The sequence below is a fragment of the Melospiza georgiana genome, chromosome 26 (genome assembly GCF_028018845.1).
Source record: "Melospiza georgiana isolate bMelGeo1 chromosome 26, bMelGeo1.pri, whole genome shotgun sequence".
NCBI classification, from domain to species: domain Eukaryota; kingdom Metazoa; phylum Chordata; class Aves; order Passeriformes; family Passerellidae; genus Melospiza; species Melospiza georgiana.
In genome coordinates, this window is record NC_080455.1 from 3,987,820 (window position 1) to 3,998,660 (window position 10,841).

Consider the following 10,841-nt stretch of genomic DNA (forward strand, 5'->3'; position numbering starts at 1 on the left):
GAAATCTCTACAGAGAGAGCAGATGGGGCAGAAGGAATAAAATCCTGGTGAGAATCCCTGAATGGTTTGGGTGGGAAGGGACCTTAAAAATCTTGTTCCAATGCCCATGGCAGGGACATTTCCACTGTCCCAGGGTGCTCCAAACTGATCCTGCCTGGCCTTGGGCACTGCCAGGGATGCAGGGGCTGCTCTGGGCACCTGTGCCAGGGCCTCACTGCCTTCAAAGCCACCAATTCCTTTTTCATTGCAAATTTCTCAATTTCAAATTCTTTTCATTTCAAATTTCTCAATTCCAAATTCTTTTCATTTCAAATTTCTTAAATTCTCAATTTCAAATTTCAAATTCTCCATTTCAATTTCAAATTTCCAATTTTTCAATTTCAAATTTTAAATTTTAAATTCCTCAATTTCCCTCCACCTTACAGCCATTCCCCTGTGTCCTGTCACTGCATGGCTTTGTAAAAAATCCCTTTTCAGCTCTTTCATGGGCAGTTTTGGACACTAAAAAGCCGTTCCAGGTTCTCCTTGCAGTGGATTTATTCAGCACATTGGCATTTCAGACAAGTTTTTTAAGTTGCTGATGATGTCAGAGGAGCCACCAGGGCCCTGGAAGGCATCGGGGACATCTGGATTCCAGGTTGCATCATCACTGGGTGAATCAGGCAGATAAGGAGGGCTGCTGGAAACCTTCTGTTTACACACAGCCAGCTGGGTATCCAAGCAAACAGCAGGGACAGGAAAGGGAAATTCAGGGGGGAAAAAAAAATAATAAATAAACCTTAATAACTTGTGGGTGCTATTTCTGGTTGCTGCCACCAGCTCGCTCCGTGACCTTGAGCAGGATGGTTCCTTTTTCCCTGTGCTGCAATTCTCCCACTCCTAAAAAAAGCCACAAATCCTCCCCTAGGCAAGGTGGGTTTCAAGAAGTGAGCTCTGAGAGCTGTCAGGGGTTTTTAGAAGGAAAAGAGGAGCAGGAGAAGCCTTGAGGGCTGATAAAAATTCAGGTTTTCAGTGTGAAAATATCACTGTGAGCACACAGAGCACCTGGACAGTCCTTGGGGTCAGGGGGATGGGAATTCAGGGATGTGAACCTTTCATCCATCCCATAATCCTGGGATGGGGGATGAGGAAGCAGAAATTAAAGGTAGAAAAAAAGAGAATTCAAATTAGGGCAGAAGGGAAGCTAATGACAAAAAGAAAACTGCTAAGTGAAATGGCATGGGATTAAATCAAAATAAATGGGGTGGGATTCTGGCCATGTCACAGATTTTGATTTTCACAAAAAATTTTGATTTTCACAAAATTTTTGATATTTTTTTTGAATCTCATCTCTCTCACAGATGAGACTTGCCTTAGGGGTTAGGATGGATTTTGTCCTTGTTGGCTGATGGAATTCTCCATTTAAACTGACTAGAGCAAGCACCTGGACACTCCTTGGGGTCAGGGGGATGCTCCTGTCTCTGTCTGTGCAGGGAATTCAGGGATATGAACGTTTCATCCATCCCATAATCCTGGCATGGGGGGATAAGGAAGCAGAAATTAAAGAGAGGAGCCAAATCTAGGGCAGAGGGGTAGCTAATGGCAAAAAGAAAATTGCTAAGTGAAAAGGCATGGGGGATTAAATCAAAATAAATGAGGTGGAATTCTGGCTCTGTCACAGGTTTTTGATTTTCACAACAAAATTTTGATTTTCACAAAAAATTTTGATTTTTTTTTTTGAATCTCATCTCTCACAGATGAGACTTTCCTTAGGGGTTAGGATGGATTTTGCCCCTGTTGGTTGATGGAATTCTCCATTTAAGCTGGCTAGAGCAAGCTATGAAAAAAAAAGAGCAATTTTTTCTTCTTCCATGCCTGCTTTGAACAGTTTCTGGTGAGCATGGAAACAAAATGAACCATGTTTCATTCATAAGGCAGCCCTGCCTCCATGTAAATGGCCTTGCCTTTGTTCATCTCTCCTGCCCAAAGCAGCTCCAAAACGCTGGGGAAACAGAGATAAGAGGAGCATTTCAAAATATTTTCTATGTTCAAATTTGCAGGGGGAGTGGGGGGAAAGGAGGAGATCCTTCAAGGATAAAATTCCTTTATTACATCCTTTTATTTCTGTCAGGACTTATAAAATGGAATATAATACTGGGATAGAAATGAGGGAAAGGAAAAGATCCTCAGTCAGTTTTTTGTTAGTTTTAAGAACAATCAATTATTTCACCTCTGGGATAAAGTTGTTTTATTTTATAGCTACTTATATTTAAGCTTCCCAATAAAGCTTGGTGGGTGTTATTGCCTCCATGGGTAAGAAATCCACTGCTGTCCTTGCCATTCATAAATGGGCTTAACAAGTTCTTCTCAAAGGGGATTTAAATGTGAGGCATAAAATCCAACAGCAAAATGACTGCCTAGAGGTAGAGGAAACATTAAATCAGAATTTGCATGCCTGAAGGATGTATTTATAGAATAATTTCAGTTGGAAAAGAATTTTAAGATCATTGAGGCCAACCATGATCACTTGAGGTGCTGAGGAGGGGATGGAGCAGCATCTCCTGCACCCCAAAAGAGCCTGGGGAAGGAGGGGTATGATGGCACAGCTGGCCCTGGGTGCTGAATAAATCCAGTGTAAGGAGACCTTGGAGCAGCTTTTAGTGTCCAAAAGTGCCAATGAAAGAGCTGGAGAGGGGCTTTGGATAAAGCCATGCAGGGACAGGACAAGGGAAATGTCTTGAAGGTGAAGGAGGGGAGAGTTAGATGAGAAATTTGAAATTAAAAAGGAATTGCTGGTTGTGAGGGTGGGCAGGCCCTGGCACAGGTGCCCAGAGCAGCTGGGGCTGCCCCTGGATCCCTGGCAGTGCCCAAGGCCAGGCTGGACACTGGGGCTGGGAGCAGCCTGGGACAGTGGGAGGTGTCCCTGCCATGGCAGGGGTGGGATGGGATGATTTTTAAGCTCCTTTCCAACCCAAACCAATCTATGATGGAAATACAAGACCTAAATCTCTCTCTGCAGCTCCTGAAAGGTGCCTGTGCTCAGCTGGGGCTGGGCTCTGTCTGCAGGAACTGACAGAACCAGAGCACACAGCCTCGAGCTGCACCAAGGGAAATACAGGTTGGATATCAGGAAAAAAATATAGGTTGGATTTTAGGAAAAATTTATCATTCTTTCAGTTTTTCACAGAAAGAGTGATAAAGTTCTGGAATGTTCTGCCTGGGGAGGATCATCTGCCTGGAGTCCCCATCCCTGGGTGTGTTTAACAAAGCCTGGATGTGGCACTGGGTGCCAGGGTTCAGTTGAGGTGTTGGGACTGGGTTGGATTCAATGATCTTGAAGATCTCGTCCAACCCAGTTATTCTGGAATTCTGTGATTCTGTAAATACCCCCTGAGAACCAACCATGCCAGTCCCACCTCTGATTCATGTGACCTGTTCTTAACAAATAAAAATAAGAAAGTATAAATAATAAAGTATTTATATTTATAATAAATATATAAATTATTTATATATAAATAATAAATATATAATATACTTTATATATAAATATTATATATAAAGTATATTATATATATTATTTACTCTCTATATATAAAGTATATAATATATATACTTTATATATGTACTTATATTATTATATACTGTAATAATATAAGTATATATAATATATATTATATACAATTATATATATAAATATATAAATATACTTTATATCATATATAATATATCTATATAATATATATTATAATATATAATATCTATTATACATTATATTTATTTATTGTATAAAGTATAATTATCTATTTTATATAATGATATATATAAATATATAATTATACTTTATATAATAAATATATAGCGTATTTATATGTAAATAATAAATATATAATATACTTTATATATGAATATTATATATAAAGTATATTATATATACTATATACTCTATATATATATAAAGTGTATTATAATATATATACTTTAATTATGAACTTATATATATAAATATATACTTATACTTTATATAATATATATTTATATAATATATACATTATACATTATCTATATTTATTATATAAAGTATAATTATATATTTATATATAATTATATGTAAAAATATACAGTTATACTTTATATAATAAAGATATAAAGTATTTATGTATATAAATGATAAAGTATCAATAATAAAGTATAAATAATAAAGTATAAATAATAAAGTATAAATAATAAAGTATAAATAATAAAGTGAAGGGGAAGGATCAAGGCTTTGGGTGCCACATTTCCTCTCCTCCCTGAACCCTTTCTGCACCCTCTGGAGGTGCCAGCTGTGGTGCCAGGGCAGCAGCAGAGCTCTGCAGCACCTCGTGCTGGTTTCTGGGAGCACAGGAATTCTGTGGGTGCTGTCAGCTTTTCATCAGCACAAATTGCCCAGAGCAGATGGCACACACAGATCTGAGTGCAGTTCTCAGGAAGTGCAGGGTGGTTTAATGAGAAGTGAATTATTCCTTCTCCAGGATGTCGCGGTGATAAATAAAATAATAACAAGTCCTGTTACTCGTGGTTTGGCAATCCAGGACTTGTCTGTCTGTCTGCCTTGTCTGGAAGTGCCATCTGCAGATTTCCTGGGAGCCTTTGTGTCTGGCTGTCATCACAAACCTGAAAATCACTCTGGGATTTATTCTGGCAGCAAACAATTCACCTTCCACCCTGCCCACATCTCTCTGCTCCCTCCTGGCCACCGAGGGAAAGCAGGAGACAAAATGTGCCAGCAAAGATGAGTTGTTGGTGATTTGAATCAGAGAATCAGGAATTATTCTGGCTTGGCAGGGACTTAAAAGGATCATCAAAGTCCAATTCCATCTTTTCTAAGTGTTCTTTTCTGATTATAGCCACACTTCAAAGGAGACCTTGTGTAGACGTAAAATGCCAAGAGCTGACCCTGCCAGAACGATTAATAGATAATTAAAATATCTTTGACAACTCACCCACTTTTATTCTGTAACCTCACCATTACTCAGAAAACGCTGGAGAGCTGCAAACCAAACCCAGGGCACAAGGGACAGAAAAGAAACACTTTTGGAAAAATTAGGGAGAGAAAAGAAACATTTTTGGAAAAATTGGGGACACAAAATAAACACTTTTGGAAAAGTTAGGGACAGAAAAGAAACACTTTTGGAAAAGTTAAATGTGGTAAAAGTGCCCCCTCTCCTGCCTGAGCATCTCCACCTGAATATTCCAAACTCAGCAATGCTTCCCCAGTGTTTAATTACAAATAATTCATGGCTGGAGCAGGAAAGAGCTGGAATTTACTGGGAGAATTTTTATTTTCCTGATCCCACGGTGCTGTTGCAAACTGGAATCTTCTCCCAGGGAGGTTTTGGCTGCAACCCAGGCAGAGGCAGTGATGGGGAGAGGCAGGTGCTGCCTTTTTATAGCAGAGCTGCAGGGATGGGGGTGCTGAGGGCAGCTGGGGGGACACAGGAATAAATATTGATTTAATTTCCCTTCTCTCTGCCTTGTTGGATTAATCTGGTAGCTCTGACTTTGAGTTCTGTATCTGTTTTTTCTCCCAGATGTGAGAAAAATGATTTGCAAGCTCTGGGATTTTGGGAAGATTGGGAGAGTAATTGTAATTTGCTAATGGGAGTATGAAGTATTGGGGAAAAAAAAACCTTAAAAAGCTGTTTTTTGGAGAATTTTAATATTTGGGGGGGGTTTGCCTGTGGCTGAATGAATAAACAGGTAGATTCTGTAATTTCACACCTCCCTTGCATTTCTTTTGAACACAAATGAGCAATTCCAATGTCCTTTAGTTTCTCAGTTTTCCTTTTTCTTCTTAACTTGCACAAATGTGAGGAAAAAAATTTAAATAATGGCAGAAGAAGGGAAATAAAAGCCATAATAATCTTGTTTGGAGTCAAGGCTGAGAAAGCAGAAATGGCACTGCCCAAAATCTGGATGCTTTTAACCTTTTGATTTTGAAGTGACAGCAGAAACCCTCCTAAAATAGTTTATTAAGCAGGAAGTTTCACAAGAAAATGAGGAAAAAAGGCTCCCCCACCTCAAAAAAACCCCTCAAAATGCCATTGTGTGCTGTCTCAGCATCCCCTGGTGTCCCCAGGGCTGGGACAGTGCCAGGAGGGAGAGGTGGCACTGAGGATTTGAGGATGCTGAGGGCACCATCAGGGCTGTGTGGCACTGCAGGGTGATGCTGGGGCTGTTTGGGGACCTTGGTGGGGTTTTGGGGCAAGGACAGGGATGGGAGGGTGGAAATGCTGATTTTTGAGAGGGTGGAGATGCTGCTTTTGGGATGATGGAGATGCTGCTTCAGGGGGTCCAAAATGATGGTGAACTTTTGTTCTTGTGCTCTTCATCCTTGATTTTTTCTGGTTATAAACCCAAGCTGCCCACCCCATTTTCCCACTGAAATTTAGGTTTGATTAGAAGCTCTTTTTGGCACTAGTTTAATGTGATAAGGCAGTAGTTTCATGTGATAAGGCATCCCCTGGTGTCCCCAGGGCTGGCATTGAGGATTTGAGGATGCTGAGGACACCTTCAGGGCTGTGTGACACTGGAGGGTGATGCTGGGGCTGTTTGGGGACCTTGGTGGGATTTTGGGGTGATGGGAAAGTGGAGATGCTGCTTTTGAGAGGGTGGAAATGCTGCTTTGGAAGGGTGGAGATGATCGTTCAAAGGGTCCAAAATGATGCTGAATTGCTGTTCTTGTGCTCTTCATCCTTGAGGTTTTTTTTGTTATAAACCCAACTGGCCACCCCATTTTCCCACTAAAATTTAGGTTTGATTAAAAGCTTTTTTTGGCACTGGTTAAACGTGATAAGGCAGAGGGGGAGAAAGCATTATTTTTAAAAATATTCCCCTACTCTTCCCAATCATATGTGATGCTCACTGTGACACAATAATTTTCCAACACCACTTTTCAGTTAAATATAGAAGTGCATTTTCTGTTCCTTCCTTCTCTCTGTGAAACAATTGTGCAACTTTCTTTTTCCTTCACATAATTCTGCATTAAAATGAGCTCCGGGGACTAAAACCAGCCCCGTGTGTAGGACGAGAGCTGCCTCCTTTCCCTCTGGATATTCCCCTGGGATTTTCAGCCCTGTTCTCAATGGGTTGGGGGTGTGTGGCTGTGCTGTGCTGTCCCCTCTGATGTCCCTGTGCTGTCCCCAGCAGGGAGCATGCAGAGTCCAGAGGGTGGATCAGACTCAGCAGCTTCTGTGGCTCTTCACCCGTCGGGCTCAGCGCAGGCACCAGTGGTGCAGGCAGTGCCAGCCTCACAGCAGGTAAGGCATCACAGCTGGGGATGCTGTTACCATGGAGAAAAGCCCTCATTTCCCTGGCAGATGCATTTAAATCACAGGTTTTGGTAGTGGGGAGAAGGTTTTTAATCAGTTCCTTGAGGTAGTGAGGACAACCTGTTGATAAGGTGTTGTCCTGTGGGTTTGAGCATTGCCAATCCGCATGCAGGCTTTAAAAGGTGGGGTTTGGGGTTTAATTTAGGTGCCCAGGGAGGTCACTTTGTGGGGAGAAGGTTTTTCATCAGCTCCTTGAAGTAGTGGGGACAATCTGTTGATAAAGGTGATGCCCTGTGAGTTTGAGCTCTGCCAAGCTTTAAAAGGTTTGGAGTTTAATTTAGGTTTCTAAGGAGGTCACTTTGTGCCAGCTGATTTTAATCCCACTTTTTGGTAGTGGGGAGAAGGTTTTTAATCAGCTCCTTGAGGTAGAGGGGACAACCTGTTGATAAAAGTGATGTCCTGTGGGTTTGATGTACAATCCACATTCAAGCTTTAAAAGGGGGTATTTGTGGTTTAATTTAGGTGCCCAAGGGAGTCACTTTATGCCAGCTGATTTTAATCTCAGTTTTTGATAGTTGGGAGAAGGTTTTTCATCAGCTCCTTGAGGTAGTGGAGACAATCTGTTGATAAAGGTGATGCCCTGTGAGTTTGAGCTCTGCCAAGCTTTAAAAGGTTTGGGGTTTAATTTAGGTTCCCAAGGGAGTCACTTTGTGCCAGGGATTTTAATCCCACTTTTTGATACTGGGGAGAAGGTTTTAAATCAGTTTTTTGAGGTAGTGGGGACAACCTGTTGCTAAAAGTGATGTCCTTTGGGTTTGAGTGCTCCCAATGCACATGCAGACTTTACAAGGTGAGTTCTGGGGTTTAATTTAGGTCCCCAAGGGGGTCACTTTGGTCCAGATGATTTTAACCCCAGGTTTGATAGTGGGGAGAAGGTTTTTAATCAGTTCCTTGAGGTAGAGGGGAGAACCTGTTGGTAAAGGTGATGTCCTGTGGGTTTGAACACTCCCAATCCATGTACAAGCTTTGGGATTTAATTTAGGTGCCCAAGGGAGTCACTTTGTGCCAGTTGACTTTAATCCCAGGTTTTGATAGTGGGGAGAAGGTTTTTAATCAAATCCTTGAAGTAGTGGGGACAACCTGTTGGTAAAAGTGTTGTCCTGTGAGTTTGAGTGCTGCCAATCCCTGTACAAGCTTTAAAAGGTTTGGGGTTTAATTTAGGTTGCCAATGGAGTCACTTTGTGCCATTTGATTTTAATCCCAGGTTTTGATAGTGGGGAGAAGGTTTTTAATCAGCTCCTCAGGTAGAGGGGACAGCCTGTTGGTAAAAGTGTTGTCCTGTGGGTTTGAGTGCTGCCAATCCCTGTACAAGCTTTAAAATGTGGGGTTTGGGGTTTAAGTCCCCAAGGGGGTCACTTTGTGCCAGCTGATCTTAATCCCAGGTTTTGATAGTGGGGAGAAGGTTTTCAATCAACTCTTTGAGGCACTGGGTTCATCCTGTTGATAAAGGTGATGTCCTGTGGGTTTGAGCACTCCCAATCCACATGCAAGCTTTGCAAGGTGAGTTTTGGGGTTTAATTTAGGTTTCTAAGGTGGTCACTCTGTGCCAGTTGATTTTAACCCCAGGTTTTCATAGTGGGGAGAGGGATTTTAATCATCTCATTGAGGTAGTGGGGACAACCTGTTGATAAAGGTGATGTCCTGTGGGTTTGAGCTCTGCCAAGCTTTACAAGGTGTGGTTTGAGATCTCTCCCAACCCAAACCATCCCATGGTCTCTTCCTTGGGTAGGCAGACCCCAACATTTCATTTTGCAGAGGGGGATTTGTGATTAATGCCCATGAAAATGCTGCATTTGGGAGGCCCAACAGGATGAACAGGAACCACCCAGTGCAAAATGGGAAGGGTTAAGTGAAACTGCTTCATTTTTGTTCCTTTTTCTGCCTTTTGGGGAACTTGCAAAAGAAATTTCTGCCTCAGGAGGCTGGAGGGATGAGAGGATGGGTGGGTGTAACTCAGCTTCATCCTTCTCCAACTCCCAAGTGAGCAGCAGCTGCCATTGGATGCTGATGGAAAGGAACAATTAAAGATTGGGAATTGAAGGAATATTTGACTTTCCAGGAGTCATGGGGTGATGCAGAGTGCTGCTGTCACCTCCCATCCTTGCTGGTGTGGCAGGGCTGGGGACAGCAGTGCCAGGTGTCCCCAGGATCACAGCGTGGATTTGGCTGCGAACAAAGGTTGGAAAACCTTTGGATGATGAAATCACCCATCCAGCCTCTGGAATGGAACTGCTTGGATTAAGGAAAACCCAGGGGATAGTGAAGACTGCTGAAGAGGAGGAGCATCCAGAGCCTTCCTTCTCGCCAGCAGGACAAAGAAACACTGGGGATGAGCTGCTGGCAGCAGGAATGGTGTGAGGCTGGAACCCTTGTGGAGCACTGGGGCCCCTTTGGGTTTGAGCAGGATGGCCTCACCTTCCAGGTGGGGATGATTCCTTATCTTGGCTGGAAGGTGATAGCAGAGCACAGCACAGGCAGTGAGCAGTGAGCTGTGGCATCTGGCAAAAGCAGTGCCAGAAAATGGGCAAAAAGGAGGAGAAATGTGGTGGTGTTCACAGGAAGAGATGAGAATCTTGACTCCATGTTGCAGAAGGCTGATTGATTATTTTATGATATATCATATATGAAAAGAAAATGATATATTAAAAGTACTCTAAAAGAGTAGAAGAAAGGATTTCATCAGAAGGCTAAAAAGGAATGGAATGGAATGGAATGGAATGGAATGGAATGGAATGGAATGGAATGGAATGGAATGGAATGGAATAAAATCTTGTGACTGGCCAGAGGGTCTGAGACAGCTGGACTAGGGAAAAGGGAAAAGGAATGTTCCTCGCTCGGGGTCACCAATTGTGGTGGTGTTCACAGGGGTGCCAGGGTGAGGGAAGAGATGAGGATCTGACTCCATGTTTCAGAAGGCTGATTGATTATTTTATGATATATATTATATTAAAAGAAAATTATATATTAAAACTATACTAAAGAATAGAAGAAAGGATTTCATCAGCAAGGAATGGAATGATAATAAAATCTTGTGACTGACCAGAAAGTCTGATACAGCTGACTGTGACTTGCCATTAATTAAAAACAACCACATGAGACCAATCACAGATGCACCTGTTGCATTCCACAGCAGCAGATAATCATTGTTTACATTTTGTTCCTGAGGCCTCTCAGATGCTCAGGAGAAAAAATCCTAACAACAGGATTTTTCATAAAATATGGCTATGACAGAGAAAGGAAAGAGTCTTTGATGTAGGTGGCACTGCCAAGGTCTGATTTCAAAAAGGGTTTGTGATGTCCCCATCCTCCACTGGTGAGGGAAAACAGACCAGGAGATGGCTGAAATAGGTGCAGGATCTCCAGGGAATGCAGCCTGGAGCAGCTGCCTGGATATCTGAGCAATTGTCATAAACCTGGGATTCTGCTAGAACTGGATTTCTGGTTGTTACATAGATATGCTGAGAGGGCTAAAAATCATAAATATACATGGTA

General features: G+C 42.0%; 1 protein-coding gene across 5 annotated transcripts in view; it reads left to right on the plus strand.

The window, feature by feature from the left end:
* RFX2 (regulatory factor X2) overlaps positions 1-10,841 on the plus strand; it is a 76,172-nt gene that overhangs the window by 35,446 nt on the left and 29,885 nt on the right. For 4 of the 5 annotated variants that reach the window (XM_058040690.1, XM_058040693.1, XM_058040694.1 and 1 more), the window contains exon 2: positions 7,165-7,277. In XM_058040690.1, coding sequence (XP_057896673.1) covers positions 7,173-7,277 — 105 coding nt within the window. In that variant the 5' untranslated portion in view covers positions 7,165-7,172. The remainder of the gene's footprint in view (positions 1-7,164; positions 7,278-10,841) is intronic. The other variant, XM_058040692.1, reaches the window with a different exon arrangement.